At 42.0% G+C, this 17,500-nt stretch overlaps 1 protein-coding gene across 1 annotated transcript in view; it reads left to right on the plus strand.

Moving 5' to 3' along the window:
- The window catches only part of slc12a5b (solute carrier family 12 member 5b), a 41,922-nt gene that overhangs the window by 19,444 nt on the left and 4,978 nt on the right, over positions 1–17,500 (plus strand). Inside the window, exons 8-20 of the mRNA XM_062540157.1 lie at positions 10–221; positions 1,464–1,631; positions 4,189–4,287; positions 4,682–4,739; positions 5,781–5,955; positions 6,876–6,994; positions 7,790–7,888; positions 8,652–8,771; positions 9,358–9,462; positions 12,718–12,886; positions 13,286–13,481; positions 13,730–13,899; positions 14,558–14,689. Coding sequence (XP_062396141.1) covers positions 10–221; positions 1,464–1,631; positions 4,189–4,287; positions 4,682–4,739; positions 5,781–5,955; positions 6,876–6,994; positions 7,790–7,888; positions 8,652–8,771; positions 9,358–9,462; positions 12,718–12,886; positions 13,286–13,481; positions 13,730–13,899; positions 14,558–14,689 — 1,822 coding nt within the window. The remainder of the gene's footprint in view (positions 1–9; positions 222–1,463; positions 1,632–4,188; positions 4,288–4,681; positions 4,740–5,780; positions 5,956–6,875; positions 6,995–7,789; positions 7,889–8,651; positions 8,772–9,357; positions 9,463–12,717; positions 12,887–13,285; positions 13,482–13,729; positions 13,900–14,557; positions 14,690–17,500) is intronic.

A 17,500-nucleotide genomic window follows, 5' to 3' on the forward strand; every position in this document is an offset into this window, starting at 1 on the left:
CTCTCACAGAGTGTGTATGCTGGGCAACCGGTCTCTGCTGTCCAAAGGCTATGATGTGTGTGCCAAGACCATCGAACAGGCCAATGGCACGGTCACCACCAAGCTCTGGAAGATCTTCTGTGACTCAGAGTTCCTGAATGCCACCTGTGACGAGTACTTCACCAACAACAACGTCTCCATCATCCAGGGCATCCCCGGGGTCACAAGTGGAATCCTTGCAGGTGACCACACAGAGTTCTTTATCCAGCATTCTAAAGGAAGAATGTTCTAGATAAACTTTGTAGATCTAGTCTAGTACCTTCGTAGAATACAGTTTTACTCAAATGCTAAAACACATTTCACAAACGTTTCCTCCATGTTCCCCAATGTCTAAACACAATACCCTTTTCTAAAACTTCATAAGCACAACCACACCTTCTCACTTCAAAACTCAAACTTTCACACCAAAAGAGCAGCTGGAAGCTTTCAAATATGTAAACACTATACACATCATTACACACTACAGCAAAACAATTTAAAACACAATGCTCAATTTGTGAGAAGGTTTTTTGTTTCATAACTGCCAATGCATATTTAAAAAAAAAAAAAAAAAAAACTTTAGAGTAACGGATCTTCTTAGATCTCTGCAGAGGATTAGGCATTTAGAGTTGTGAGTTTCATATGAAGAGTACAGAAAATTCTGCAAGTACACTAGCAAGCACACTCAATGCAAAAAAACAGAAGGTATTGCACTCAGTACTCTTGAAAACATGATCAGGGTGTGAAGTATTTTTATTTTCTTCATTCACACCACACACACACAGTGTCGTTGTGTGTAATAAATGACGCCAGGTGTGTTCATTGTGTTCAATTATTTCTGACTGTGGCAAGCATTTTGCATCACATGAACTTTCATTTGAGAATATGTTCTTTTGCAAGGAAAAATGTGTTTAAATGTATGAGAACGGAGGATTGTGTTTTGTGAATTGGGTCTTCATGTGAAATGTGTTTATGATATTGGAAAATTATGGCTAGATTTAGTAAATGTGTTTAGACAACTGGTTATTTGGTTTTGTGTTTTAGCATTTGAGAAAAAGTGTAAACTTCGTAGATCTCCATCTAGTACATACTGTAGACTGACTCTGTTTTGTACAAATCCACTGTGTTGGAGAGGAAGTGCTAACGACGACTGCATTTTAGCAGGCAGCTGTAATGGTGCAGTGTGTGTAATCATGAGTATAGTCACCTCTCCCAGTGTGTTCGAAACAGGACATGAACCAATTATATTGATTGTCTGTTCGTCTTCAGTTCATAATGGTCATGACATTGCAGTGATGTGTTACTATTATGTTCTAAATGATGAATAAAATAATAAATAATACTAATAAACTTCCCTCCCTCTCTTCACCCCTTCTCCTCATGGTTCCTCCTCCTGGCACATCTGTGTTGTTCTCCATTTCTCTTCATAATATTTACTTCTGTAGAGAATCTGTTCGGTAATTACCTGGAGAAGGGTGACCTCGTGGAAAAGCGCGGCCTTCCCTCCTATACGGACCCCGACTCTCCGCTGACCAACCTGAACCGTTTCGTACAGGCCGACATCAACACCTTCTGGACCCTGCTGGTCGGCATCTACTTCCCCTCCGTCACAGGTCAGTAGAGACACTGAGGTGCTCCTCACGGAACGATGAAGATGATTAATATAACAACAAAGATGATGAGGATGATGATGATGAGGAGGAGGAGATACACATGCTGGACAACAGTTATACAGCAAGATTCTGTATCAATTAGACACTTTTCCCCATAACTGCAATGGTGATTTACAATACACTACTACAAAGCAGTTCTTCACTAATACAATAAATATTATTCACTAGTTTACCCATTGGTATGATTTGTTATGCTTGAGTGTAAAGGCCCAGGTACACCGCCCAGACTCGAGCCAACTCCCAACTCCCGACGTTGGCGTCGACTGGCGTTGCCTGAGATCAGCCGACGACAAACTGCAAAACACACCGCTGCGATGTCAGCCGACCCCGCCACCACTTAAACTTTGTGCACCGGCGCAAACACTCCCTGGGATAGCACCAGGGGGGTTAGGGTGGCTAGTCTTGTGAGCAGCACTTAAACAAAGCACACACATTTCACACATGTCCGATGTCCGCTAGCCAAGAAAGTATCTTGATGTAGTAGTAGGCTAGTAGTAGCAAAACTAGCAAGTGCTAGACTAGCAAACAAAGAAAGCCATTTCGTTTTGCAACCGACACGGACTAGTCTAGCCTAGTAGTAAACAAAACAAACCAAACCAGCCTGTGCTATACTAACAAACAAAGCAAGCCAAAGTGTAGCCATTTCGAGATGCAGCAACCAACACCTCCCGCACAACCAATCAGAGTACCCGACCGGCCAACACCCCGACGCCGAAGCTAGCCCCGACTGATCAAGCTCAAACTCTCCCGACGAGATCCCGACGGGGGAAAAGTCTCCCGACCACCTCCGACGAACTGGGACACACCGGACTGATTTCTTTCCAACCCCATCCAACTCCTCCAGACGTCCAATCGTCGGGTTGGTGTATCTCGTACTTAACGTTAAGAGCATGTTTGGCTAGGTAGCTGGCCGTGGCCCTGGAATGCCTGAAGTGGAGATTGCGTTAAAACGATGGCCTCTTGCTCCCCCAGTGTAAGGTGGATAAGTAACTGGGCTATCAGTGAAATGGAGGAGTAGGGGGAGCAGGGATAACTTTGCGAACACCAGGGCGTGTGGCATAAGAAAAAAGTAGGCCGGCTTAAATACCGTTGCAGCGGGAGGCGAGGTGAGTTAATGGCTGTCAGTCATCCCTAAGGGCTCCTCCTGAACATTGTTTAGAAAACATCATTAATATTTGTGTGTGTGTGTGTGTGAGAGAGAGAGAGAGACAGAGAGAGAGAGAGAGAGAGAGAGAGAGAGATTAAGATAGACACATCTAGTGATTTGGATGTACGTGGATCTTTTGGTCTTGAACAAGTAGCTGCTCCACTGAGTGCTGTAGTTTAAGCTGTCTCTGCCTCCCCTGCCTGGCCCCAGCACAGTGGGCAGAAGTGATGACAACGGTGAAACGTAGAGCGCTGAGGTGAAGTGAAGTGAACAGATTCTGCCAGCAGCACATCAGCAAAAAGCACAGGATTACACCGTACAACACAACCTCACAACCTCTGGCCCAGCCTCTCTCTCTCTCTCTCACTCTCTCTGTCTCACACACACATACACATACATGCACTCACAGCACACACACTTTCTTATACAATGTAAAGAGATTTTGTTCCCCTTAATATGAGGTTATTCAGACAAAATGTTTTTGTTGTATTGTATTGAAGTGCGGGCATTTTGCAAATGTTGCACAATTTATGGTGTATGTTTCAGTCTGTTTTTAACACTTAATTGTGTTGATACAGTAGTCTGGTCACGATGCATTGATTTCAACTGGCTACAAGGTCAATGTCACTGGATCTGTTTCACCCAGCCAGGGGGTTATCGAGAAATGTATTGACCACACTCAACCCATTATAACAGAGTATTTAACAACGCTTTGGTGTATAATCTCACACTCTCTCACTCTTGCTTTCTCTCTCTTGCTTTCTCTCTCTCTCTCCTTCTGCTCTCTCTCTCTCTCTCCCTCTCTCTATCTATGTATCTGACTCTGACTAGCTATTTCTCTCGTGTCAGCCTGTCTGTCTCACTCTGTCCTGATGACACATGATAACATTTCTCTCTTTCACAAATAGTTTCTCTTTCTTCTGTTATGCAAGAATGACATTTCATCATATGACCCGTGAATGGTATTACATTCATAAGACCTGTGAATGATATTACATTTATAAGACCTGTGAATGATACTACGGTACTATACATGTATACTGTAAGACATGAGGATGATATTACATGTGTAAGACATGTGGATGATATTACATGTATAAGACCTGTGAATTACATTACATTTATAAGACATGTGAATGATATTACCTGTATAAGACATGTGGATGATATTACATGTATAAGACCTGTGAATGATATTACATTTCTAAGACCTACATGATATGACCTGTGAATGATATAACATTTATAAGACCTTTGAATGATATTACTGTGTAAGACCTGTGAATGATATTACATTTATGAGATCCATGAATGACATTATATGATACGACCTGTGAATGTCTCCAACAGGCATCATGGCCGGCTCCAACCGCTCTGGTGACCTGAAGGATGCTCAGAAGTCCATCCCCATCGGCACCATCCTGGCCATCACCACCACCTCCTTCATCTGTATCCTTCACACAGCTGTTTACAGTATATGAGCTGCTGTACCAGAACAGAGCTCAGTAGGCCTCTTACAGATAGATTTGGGACACAGCTGTTTGTATGGACCAACAGAACAGAATTCAGTTGGCTTCTCACAGATAGATTTGGGACACAGCTGTTTGTATGGACCAAAAGAACAGAGCTCAGTTGGCTTGATACAGATATACCAGGTATACCAGGTACATTTGGGACACTGCTGTGTATAATAATCATTGATAGTCACATTCATGCTCTATGGACTGTGGCCTTATGTTCAATAAAAATAAAGTAATGTCCGCAACACTGCTTTTAGCTCCCATTTAATGTTTAAAAAGCAAATAGTGGCCTTATGTTGCCTGTCCTTGACCCGGTCAATCAGACATCTCCTGTGTGATTCTGTTTGGAGCCTGTGTGGAGGGCGTTGTGCTCAGAGACAAGTGGGTTGATTACACAATTTAATGACAGTTGAATTGTATTTGATGAGCATGAACATTCACGCAACTTAAGTTTCTAAAGCTTGTCCATAACAGACAATAGTGCTACTGTAATTTCCCAACTATTAGCCACAGCTCATACATCGTTTTTGCTAAATTTATTCAGCTATGAGTATTACAGTTTTCGCCCGTTGCTTGAACACATTTTGCAAAACTTCGCGCAAGTATACAAAACACAACACTAGGAAATATACCTTTCACATCTATGTCAAATTTAAACTCTACTATCAGTGTCTAAACTCTGCTAAAACCTAACAATCCTTTGTCAAAATGTAACTCTGGTGACAAAATGTAACACACTTGCACACTTTCACTCACACTTTCATATCAGGAGGAACAGTCTACTTTATATAAAACACCTTGCTTGATCACATTTCGCAAAACTTTGCTCTTTGTGCGAAAACTCTACACACAAGTAAACAAAGACATACTGTAACACTGATATACGGTATATACCATTCACATCACCATATACAATGGCTAAACTGAGGGCATTTTGTAGATGGCTGATTGGTGTCATCAGGTGTGTATGTGCATTCAGGTGTGTATTTGAGAGGTTGCAATTATCTGATGTGTTTTGTATTTTGGATACATGTTTAACAAATGGTACTCTGAGATTTCATGTTCGAAAAAAGTGTCTTATGTATGACACAGAGTAGGCAGGACCAAGTGTGTAAGTGTGTTGCAGAATTACAACTAGAGTGCAAAGCAGCACTTTTGTTTAAGGTATAGGTACATGTGTTTGAGATATGGCAACAAAACTTCAAGTTGTGTTACTTTAGTGTTCAAGCAATGGGCAAAAACTGTAATAAACGGGGACAGTTAGTATGGTATTAATATGGTTTTGTTTCTTTTAACTTGCATAAAACACTGCCCTGCGGCTTATACACAATGCAGCTTATACACAGAAAATTGCTGTAGCTAGGCTCAGTCATTTGCCTCTACCTAACATAAGAGTCACTACCTCTCTACCTCTGGTTACAGGTTTGGAGAAGGGGTGGAGGGGAACCTTGTGATTGGCACGTTAGCCTGGCCATCCCCATGGGTAATCGTGATTGGCTCCTTCTTCTCCACCTGTGGGGCGGGGCTTCAGAGTCTCACAGGAGCGCCGCGCCTAATGCAGGCCATAGCCCGAGATGGCATCATACCCTTCCTCAGGGTTAGTATTTGTGTGTGTGTGTGTGTGTGTGTGTGTGTGTGTGTGTGTGTGTGTGTGTGTGTTTATGCTCTTCTGTATTTGTGTATGTACTTATGTGTGTGTGTGTGTGTGTGTGTGTGTGTGTGTCTGCGCGCACATGTGTGTATACAGTATGTTTACAGTGACATTTACCTGATGCTTTTTATCCACTTACAAATGAGCTGACATTTTGGGACAACCTTTGAAATACTGTCTTTGCATACAATACAAGATAACCAAAGGGTGATGATGTGCAGACAATTTAATTGACAACTAGGGAAGTAATCAAGTGACAAACAGCAGAAGCATTTAGGATAGATAGCTATGGGCTAAAAGAGAAGGAAGACTGTGTGTGAAAGAAAGAGAGAAAAATAAATCACACTTATGGCCTGTGCAGACAACAGAATATCTTTGTCATCCACGATGATCTGTTACGATTGACCATGTCAGAGAAACACAAAATATCGCCGCGTCTTGGTCGTAAGACTGGCTCCATTACAAGATCATCAAGCTTATCTATCGTAGCCTTATCTATCGTAGCTTTCTCTCGACATGCTAGACTTTTGGTCGTAACGTCATGTCACATTACAAGACGAATGTGACATGCAAGTCTGCAAGTCCTTTCATATTTGAACAGGACACTGGAAATGTGTCGGCCACGACACAATCGTGGCAGAACTGGGTTGAAATCGTGTAGTCTACACAGGCCATTAATGAGGGCAAACATCTCTGCCCGTGTGACGGGCTGTGTGCTTGTGCCAACCTCAGGTTGTGCCACCTCCCTGTTGTGGCATCAAGGTGACGATGGAGTGGTGCCAGAAGTGGCCACTGTGAACCTGACACACCATTCACGCTCGGCCCGCTGTGACACCTTTGTTGTTGTTGTTGTTGTTGTGCTGCAGGTGTTCGGCCACGGCAAGGCTAACGGCGAGCCCACCTGGGCCTTGCTCCTCACCGCCGGCATCTGCGAGATCGGCATCATCATTGCCTCTCTGGATGCCGTGGCGCCCATCCTCTCCATGTGAGTAGCGATGCTCGTAAAAACTGGCCTCAGCTGATGGCCAGTGGCCTTTGAGTGTGTTTGGTGCGTTGAGGGGGGCAGGTTGGTCTGTGTGCTTGTCTGCTTATACATACGGAACCTGGTGCAAACACAGTACTCAATCCTGACGGAATGTGACGGATGGCCTCTGAATTTGATCACATTTTTTTTTGGAAATGTGCACGTTCTTTTGTGTTGCTATGATGATATGCCAAGTTGTTGTGTCAGTTGTCCTCCTCTCATATACACAGGACACATTGTATTAATGATGTTATGACATTCTCGAAACAGACTTTGTTGACATAAGTGTAAGTAGGCATTTTAAAGTATTATGTAAACATCCACCATTAGTGGAGGGTTTTTATCGGCATCTGTATCCATTCCATATATCTACTTTAGAATAACAACTTTCAACTCTCAGAGACTGAGATACAAAAGAACACATGGAGATAGCATTCTTTATTATAGGCATTTAATCGAAAACATTAAAGCTTTAGTCTGTGTATTGTATACTGCATAATATGTTGATTTGGATGCAGTGTAAGCCACCATCATCTGCATGTCTGTTTATCAGATTAATGCTTTTAGTTTGTACACAGCACGAGGATAAACATTTGCATAGTCAGTAAACACATCCTTAGATAAGAGCTGACCCGTGATGTTTTGTCTGGAATGTGTGGACACGTTGTTTTCACTGGAACTATCTTTGCTAATATCTGTCTGTGTGTGCATGTGTTTTTGTGTGTGTGTGTGTGTGTGTGTGAAATGGGTTTGCAGGTTCTTCCTGATGTGCTACATGTTTGTGAACCTGGCCTGTGCTCTGCAGACCCTCCTGAGGACACCAAACTGGAGGCCTCGCTTCAAGTTCTATCACTGGTCCGTCCACCACCCTCCCCCACATCTCACTGAACACACACACACACACACACACACTGAGCACATCCTTCCCCACATCTCACTGAAAACATACACACACACTGAGCACACGGAGGACCCCACATCTCACTAAACACAGTTTCAAGTCAACACTCCGGCAGAACACACCCTCCCATTTCACTTAACACAAACGCACTCTAACTGAACACACCCTCCCCCACATCTCACCGAACACAGCCTCAATACTCCTACTAAACACATCCTTCCCCACATCTTACTAAACACACTCAAACTCACAACACTACTGAACACATCCTCCCCCACGTCTCACTAAACATACCATCCTCCACATCTCACTAAGCACACTCTTAACACTCCGACTGAACAAAATCAAGATGGCCCTGCACGCTTGCTCTCACTCCCAGTGACTCCCAGTGCTTCAGATTCAGCTCAAAGGGGAGCTGGTTAAGCTGATGAAGTGCATTTTGCATGGGGCGCTATTGATTTTTATTTGTTAAAGTGTACCCCATCCACGGCCTAATACGATTTGTATTTGCATAGAGCATCTCTAATAAGCAAGGCATAATGATGCACAAGCAGTCAATCCCCTCTGTGTGCAATCAATAAATACTTGGTCCAGACTGAAATTTAGCTTGAAGGTTTAATCTTCTTTTATAGATGATTTCTCTCTCTTCCTTTCTCCCTCTGCCTCTCTCTTGCTTTCTTCCTCTGTCTCTCTCTCTCTCTCTCTCTCTCACTGCAGGGCCCTGTCCTTCCTCGGCATGAGTTTGTGTCTGACACTTATGTTCCTCTGCTCTTGGTACTATGCCCTAGTTGCCATGGTAATTGCTGGATGCATCTACAAATACATTGAGTTCTGTGGGTAAGTATCCTCAAAGTAGACGTCAGAGATGTTTTCTCCATTGCACCAAATCTAGGTATTCTGACCAAACAAACCGAATCAACTTTTTTCCATTTCATGTGAGCATCTATTGGTCCAGTGAAAATGATGAGATTTTTGTATTTTATTGATCTGAATGGCGAGGCACTCTTGACCTTGTGTTTATGCACTATGCAGTCTGCTTCCTGATACATAACTAATCTGGCAGTGTGTGGTGGTGCAGTCATAGCAACTGTAACTCCTCTGTGCGGGGGGGTTAGTAGTCCACTCTGGTCCTGTGATAGCTTGTCCTGTAGTCCAGTCAGCTATAATTGTATAGTGCATTTCATACACAGAGGTCATTCACTTTACGTAAACAAAGCTTGTCCTGTGGTCAGAGGTGGACATCCCTGCCAAGTATTTGATCCAACCATGTAGTAAACCTGGTTATATTATAGCGCATTTCATACACAGAGGTCATTCAATGTGCTTTACATAAGCACAAGCTTGTCCTGTGGTACTGTGGTTGTGCTGTTGATGGTCCTGTAGTGGTTGTGGTGAGTGACCGTCTGGAGGTGTTTCCTTACAGCGCGGAGAAAGAGTGGGGTGATGGGATACGCGGTATCTCCCTCAGTGCCGCCCGATTCGCCCTGATGCGCCTGGAGGAGGGGGCTCCACACACCAAGAACTGGAGGTGACTGCACTATGCTTTCTTACTGATACTCCATATTGACCAAGACATATGCACATACACATTCAGGCTACGTTCACGCATACACAGGTATTTTGATAAACAAATATTTCCATCCCTCTGTTTTCAAAAATAACATTGTGCACACTTGTCAGTTTTCAGAAAAGTTTTCATTGACATTGACCCGTCAAAAGCATGCCAAACCTGTAGGTAGTAGTGTAACAAGAAGCTCGAGCCCACGTTAGCCAATCAGAATCTCAAAAATAGCAACAACATCAATAAATCATTTCAACTGTATTTGCACATGTAAAAAAACAGAAAGGGTTAGCACCGGCATTTTGCGACTGCTATGCCTTCTCTGAATGCATCCATGATTACCATAGCCAAATGAAAATGTAAACATTGGTCGCATTTTTGTGCAGGTACAAGTAGGCTACTGCCACATACTGTGATGTTGGCTGCCTAGAAAGGTCGCACTTTTGGCGCATAGATTGCCTAAAACACTGTTTTTCTTTGTTTTTCTCAGTTCACATTCATGCGCGAAACAAGAGTTTTCCTAAATCTCCTCTTTTGCCGGAGCTTTTAGAAAGAATCGTATTCAGAGGTGAAAACACCATTTGAGTGTAAACGAAAGGCACAAACAAAGGGAAAAGTCTCTGTCTTTCAAGATACCCATCTATGTGTGAACGGGGCCTCATATGCACATACAGTACACATACGCATACACATTATACATAAACACTGTAAAGTAGGCAAAATATGCAATCATATATTTGTTCCCACTTATATACACGCTTGTCCAGTGTTGGGGAGTAACGGAATACATGTACCGGCGTTACGTATTTAGAATACAAATTATGAGTAACTGTATTCCGTTACAGTTACAACTTAAACAGGTGGTATTTAGAATACAGTTACATTGTTGAAATCAATGGATTACATGAGGATACTTCTCTGTTTCGAAGTTGATTCACTCTCTAAATAAATTAAGGCAACTCCATGCATTTTCCGGAAAACAATCTAGATTAAATTATTTCCATGTTTAAATCCAAGCCCCGTCGTCTAGCCACATTGCACCCGTCAGAACGCAGCCAGCGCGCATTATGGACGCGCCATCGGAGATAACTGACAGCAAATTTGGAGTGAAGTAGCCTAAGTGTTACTAACTCCTACTCACCGACCGTGGTTCTTGATGTGATGTCTGTTCAAAAGATATTCCCAAGTAGGCCTATCAATTGCTTACTTCGGCCAATCGGTTATACAGTCTTAGCAATCAATTATAAACAAAGCCTGGTTCACGTGTTGATTTAGACCTACGATGAAACCCATCTTAATATGCACTGCATTCATTCTGAGGTTTTCATTCCAACTTAAAATAGCTCATGGGTTATTTGTTTGTAAGTAGATTTAGGCTATATTTAAGTTTTAAAATGAATTATGGTGCAGCCTATGCACGAGTAGCCTATTTATTATTCTTGCGAGTAGGCCCTAGCGTAGCCTATTTTAACGTGCGGTTTTTGATTGTCATTTAGCGATCACGTTCATTTTTGAGAGCACTGATATAGGCTATGCAGTAGGTGTTTACATTTCCAGGTAATTTGCGTCCCACCGACCGGTTATATCTGCACCCCTCATTTTTACTGGGTTGATGCCACCTAAACGCACACACCTTATAATTTCTGGCTATAGGCTATGCCCCTGTTCCAACTTGAATTCATATTCTCGTACAGGCCTACGTGGGCCGCATTCAGCCATTTGGAACAGAAGAACACACCCGAATTTTGGATTTGATGGGCGCATTCCTACACTTATAAAACGCATTTCAATGCGGAAGTAATCCAAGTATTCAGAATACGTTACTCAGATTGAGTAACGTAACGGAATACGTTACAAATTACTTTTTTGGGCATGTATTTTGTATTCTGTAACGGAATACGTTTTGAAAGTATCCTTCCCAACACTGCGCTTGTCTACGTCCGGCGCTTCAATGAGGTTGAATTGGACTAAAGATCTGGGAAGTTAGATGGCAATGTTATTAGGAATAAACCACGATTTATCTGACTCCATAAGATGAATATTGTACCTCTAATAAATTACCAAATAACTAGTTTATTTAACTATGGTAGAGAATGGTGTGGCACACTAGACTTTTAGAGATATGCAAACTGAGCGAAGAGAATTAACCATTTATTAGGCCTTGAGCCTTTGGGTGTAAAAGTATCAGTAATTATCCTTAAACAAAGGAACAAAGGAGAAAGTAAACTTAACCTCAAAACAAACAATAAACTTGGACTTAAACCTTAACAAGTTACCAAGTTACAATGCTACATACACCAGATAAAACAATGTAAATAATGAAAATAACAAATCATAAAGAGACAAAGAAAGAGATTGGAAGGGAAAGGGATAGAGAGAGAGAGAGAGAGAGAGAGAGAGAGAGAGAGAGAGAGAGAGAGAGAGAGAGAGAGAGGAGCAGAGAGGTCAGTGTGACTTCTTGCCAAGAGCAGAGCAGAGCAGGAAGAAAGAGAATCACTCCAAGAGATTCCCTTTTCATCCATCCAGCCACCCCTGACTCAGCAGGACCTCTTTACCTGAAAGTGGGTGTGGCGTCTAAAACTCTATAATGTAGTTCTTAGTCCACAACTATGTACAGATACATTAGATTGCAATGAAACTGTGATCAGGCTGTTGCCCACATTACAAGTGTTAATTCAAGACCAAACATCGATGTATTACATTTACAAAACACATTTTATGAGTATTTCAGAAGTTGTCAATTTGACTTTCACTGTATCGATGGAGGAAGTGGTGATGGCTGCTTGATGGGGTTCCGGTCACAGCCAGCTGAGACAACAATGAGCTATCAGAAGCTCACACAGATGTAAATTAGCAGCAAAAGGGCATTCAGCTCTATCAGCCTCAAAGGAATCTGAAAATCTGGCTTACAACACATATGCACATTCATATACAGTACACATACACGTATGCATATCCATACACATATCCATACAAACAGACGCACACACGCACACACACACACACACTCATACATACTCCATACTAATTACTGGGATGTGCTGAGGCAATGGTATACGCAATATAGCATCATATACTCATAGCTAGCAGCTGCTCTCTGTAGTTCTGCCAAACTCAGTTACACTATGGCTTGTGTAGCGCTGCATCAGGAACACTATGGCTGGTCTCTTTCTCCATCCATGTCTAACTGACCTCTGTGTGTTTGTGTGTGTTTCCCTGCAGGCCGCAGATCCTGGTGCTGGTCGGCGTTGATGCGGAGCAGAATGTGGAGCAGCCACGTCTGCTCTCGCTGACCAACCAGCTGAAGGCCGGAAAAGGTCTGACCATGGTGGGCACGTCGGTGGAGGGCACCTACCTGAACAACCACACCCAGGCTCAGAAGGCCGAGCAGGTGAGCTGTGAGCCGAGCTCTTGCTGGCAAGCGTCGGCGGAGTCCCTTCGCTCCTTTATCGGCCACATTAGCCCCAGTTAGCAGGAAATGATGAAAGACTGAATGGAGATTCATCTTAGATAAGGGCTCCCAAGTGCCTAGTCACCTGCCAAATTTGAAAGCAGGCCCATGGATATTGCCTTATCAATCGCTCTTGCTAATTTGTCTCTAAGAGCACATTTCAATTGAATTAAATGACATTGACCCTCTCTTTAATTGAATGTGACTCCCTCTTCTCCTCTCTGCCCTCTCTCCTTCTCTCTCTGTCTGTCTGTCTGTCTCTCGCTCTCTATCGCTCTCTTTCTCTCTATCTGTCTCTGTAAAACCCTCTCCAATTCCGCCCGTTTTGCGGTCCCGCAGTCCTTGAAGAAGTTGATGGAGAGTGAGCGGCTGAAGGGATTCCAACAGGTGGTGATCTCCTCCAACCTGCGCGACGCCACGTCCCACCTGATCCAGGCTAGCGGGCTGGGCGGTCTCCGCCACAACACCGTGCTGGTCAGCTGGCCACGCAACTGGAAGCAGGCCGAGGAGCACCACCGCATGAAGAACTTCATCGGTGAGGAAGACAAGGGCTGTGTAGGAGAAGGGGGAGAAGTAGGACTATTCTTTGGTGTATGTTTATATGTGTACTGTATTTTTATATTATATTTATGTGTACTGTATGTTTATGTATATATAGGTCTTCTTGGATGACCCAAAAATATGAAAGCCATATGTAGCTTATAGATAAACAAATGTACTTGTTTATTAACTCACTGTGTTTGTATGTGTGTGTGTCTGTGTGTGTTCATTTGTGTGCTCCAGAGATTGTCAGGGAGACTACCGCAGGTCACTTGGCCCTTTTGGTTCCTAAGAATATCTCGGCGTACCCATCCAACGGAGAACGCTTCACAGAGGGACACATCGATGTGTGGTGGATCGTGCATGATGGAGGCATGCTGATGCTGCTGCCATTCCTTCTCCGGCAACACAAGGTAACATTTCACAGAGACATCTCATAGGGACAAGGTAATAATTCATAATGAACAATGTAGTATTTCATAGACAAGGTCATAGGGACAAGGTAGCGTCTCACAAGGACAAGGTCTCATAGGGGCGAGGTAATGTTCCATAAGCGTCTCATAGGGACAAGGTAGTATTTCATGGGGATAAGGTAGCGTCTAGGAGCGTCTCCTAAGGACAAGATAGCATCTCATAGGGAACAAGGTACTCAATAGGCAGAGAATTTATGACATGATAACGATCTTCTGTACACATGGATGTCTCACAGGACAGGGAGTTAACGACAGGATAATGGTCTTCTGCAAACACGGATGTCTCACATGGGTTAAGGGTGAGGAATGAAGTCAGGCTGAAATGAATTACGTCAAATGTATTATGTACGGTAGTTCAGCACTTTAATAAAGCGGCTGTGAGCAACGCATCTTAGTCATCTGGACTCCCTAATTAGCGACTATAAATGGAACCAAATAAGACGACTTTCATCCTTCCCACACACTTTTGTGTACGCTTTGCAGCGTGGGCTCTTTTTATGGTGGCTAGCTCATAGCCTCTGTACCTGTCTATGTGTAGTGTATGAAATGATTTGCTGTAAAATGGACTGACTTTGTGGTATTGTGGCTCACCGGTCAGGTGTGGAGGAAGTGTAAGATGCGCATCTTCACCGTGGCCCAGATGGACGACAACAGCATCCAGATGAAGAAGGATCTCATGACCTTCCTGTACCACCTCCGTCTTGACGCCGAAGTGGAGGTGGTGGAGCTGGTGAGCACCCTCTCCACCCCCAAGCAACCCTTGCCTAAAGCTGTGCAATTAATCAAATAATCAAAGACTTTCAACTAGGGATGCACAGATCCGAAATTTGGAACGGATATCGGCCCTGATATGAACAAAATAGCTGGATCGGGGATCGGAAAAAATGAGCAGATCCATGGGCCGATCCGAATTTAATTTAGTTTTAAAATAAAGGCTGAGCCATGACGCGCAACCAGCCATTTAGCGCCGCTGTAGCAGCAGCTCACTGCTGCGGGTTAGAGTGTGCCTCACCTCACTGTGTGCTCTGAGTGTCTAAATTCTTGGATAGGATAAATACAGATACCAAATGTATGCTATAGGATCAAAAGAATATCTATACTAACCACCATTTGTCATAGTTTAATTACGATCTTCATGCGTTTTGTTGCATTTAGGCAACACGTTTAATGTGTAACAGTCAACACAAAATAGGCTACTCAAACTAAACACATTGTCATTTTCATCTCATCTGTATAAACTGTTCTTGGTATCAAGACATGCAATTCAAATTGCCTGTTAAAAACGTCTAATTTATTAGATAAAACGTACTTCTACTGTTTACCACCATTCAAACTCCGGTGTGAACTAACTAATATTATCGTGGGGAAACTGAGGGACCGTACCACTATGAGTAAATAGAGGGGTTTCGCGGGTGACACCATTTTGGCAGGGGTATTTCAATGTATGTCACCAATATGGGATTTTTATCTGCAAAATTATTTTGATGGGAGAAAATGATGCATTTGTTGAGTTTCATGTCAGCTAGTTAGATTTATTATTTAGTAATAACTGTGAACTTGAATTTGAATGCTGTTCCAAGTTGCTGCTGGTGCACAACTGTTTATTTGTAATACTAGTAAAATATAATCAATAATGATGATAATAATAATAACTAGAAAATGTAATTCCATGGAAGGAATTACCATTGCATGTAAATGCAAAAAGGTTGCTGACTGTGTAAAACATTGTATAAGGCCTATAGTTAAAAAGACAACTAGGCTACACAGAATAGATAAATAACAATAACCCAATTACAATTCCACTGAAATTACTTGGAAAGTCACATTTTAAAAAGTGATTTATGAAAATGCATCAAAATTGTGGATATAGGCTATTTTGGAAAATAACTCTTCATTTATTAGAATTTAAAAGACTGAAATGAAGTTGCCTACTTACAGTAAAACGAGTTGCAAGAGCTGACACTTTAGTAGCCTACAGTGACGACCAGAGGTGGAAAAAGTACTAAAATATTGTACTCAAGTAAAAGTACCAATACTTTGCTGAAATATTACTCAAGTACAAGTTAAAACACCCATCTGAAAATATACTCAAGTAAAAGTAAAAAGTAGTTCATTAAAAATGTAATTTAAGCAAAAGTTACTTAGTTACTTTTTTTGTTTAGAGAGGCAGCTAAGGCAGTCAGGCACATGAGGGTTAATACTAATTTGTAGTGAGAAAGTTGGTGCTATTGCTGCGTATGCTTTCCACTGTATATTTTATTTTACCTGAATATTTCAATGTCCAAATTAAAGGTCAAAAAGAATGTCAGACAAAATGTAAAGTTTGCCTTTTGTATATAAATAGGCTAATAAAGACTATCTAAGGTCAATCTCACTCTCCCTTGCTAAAGCACAAAATGGCAGGCCTATAGTCCACCTGCACAACGATTCATAAAGTAGGGCCTAGGCTATCTTTTGTTTATTTAGTTGAGCATCGTGGACCGCTTCATGCCCTATTGAAGGACATGCTGATCATTGTCACCTTAGAAGTTCCACCGATTCACTTTTTTCCTCTTTTCTTTTTTTAACTCAAGTAACTGATTGGATTTGTGATGTAACAAAGTACAATACTTCACTCAAAATGTAATCAAGTAACATTTAAAATACCGATTTTTAAAACTACTCAAAAAATCCAAAATACACAAAAAAACTACTCAATACAGTATTTTGAGTAAATGTATTTCGTTACTTTCCACCTCTGGTGACGACTGGTAGGATAGCTTACATAGCCTTCATATCTACACTTAATGCAGGTTAAAAGTAGGCCATAGGCTATAGATTTAGACACTATTGGAATACGGAATACAATCTCAAACAACGCCAAAATTAACGATGATGCAGCAACAGGTAGGATATCTAGCAAATGCAACGTTAGCTTACAGTAGGATATTTTATGTAGGCTACACATATTACAGGATGAGCTAATATGTTCTTCGAAGTGTTTCCAGGTGTGTGATTGTCCTAATAGGAATGTACAATAAGCTGTTAACAAAGGTTTTTAATTTGTGAATGATGCCGAAAGCTTGATTGCCTTGCTGAAATGACTTGCTAACAAACAAACGTGAAAATTATAGCAATGCAGTTTGTATTAGAAACGACTGTGATAAGAAGGCTTGAACCTAAATGGTGCAACTAGTTGCTTTTAACTTAGTAACTTGCGTGTCGTAAATACAGTGTTTACGTTGACGTTAGGTTAGATTGTCTTTAGCTGTTGATAACGTTACCGAGAGAAAACCGGTTACTGTAAACAAATCAAGTAAGGAGTAGCAGGAGATAACGTCCTGGTTTGGCAGTGGCATGTTACAGCCTGGTGCAGCGGTGGCATTTGGATCAAAGATCCTTGATTACTGACAGCTGAGCACTGACGTAACAATTAATCTTTGCCGCCAAAGGGTCTCAACGTTAACTCTATGGGAATTTTAAAATATTTTATAGTAAATATCTCTACAAGTATAAAGTTCACAAATGTGAAAAATACATTGGACAAATCTCCGTTACAAGA

Source organism: Sardina pilchardus, chromosome 7 (assembly GCF_963854185.1).
Source record: "Sardina pilchardus chromosome 7, fSarPil1.1, whole genome shotgun sequence".
Lineage (NCBI taxonomy): Eukaryota > Metazoa > Chordata > Actinopteri > Clupeiformes > Clupeidae > Sardina > Sardina pilchardus.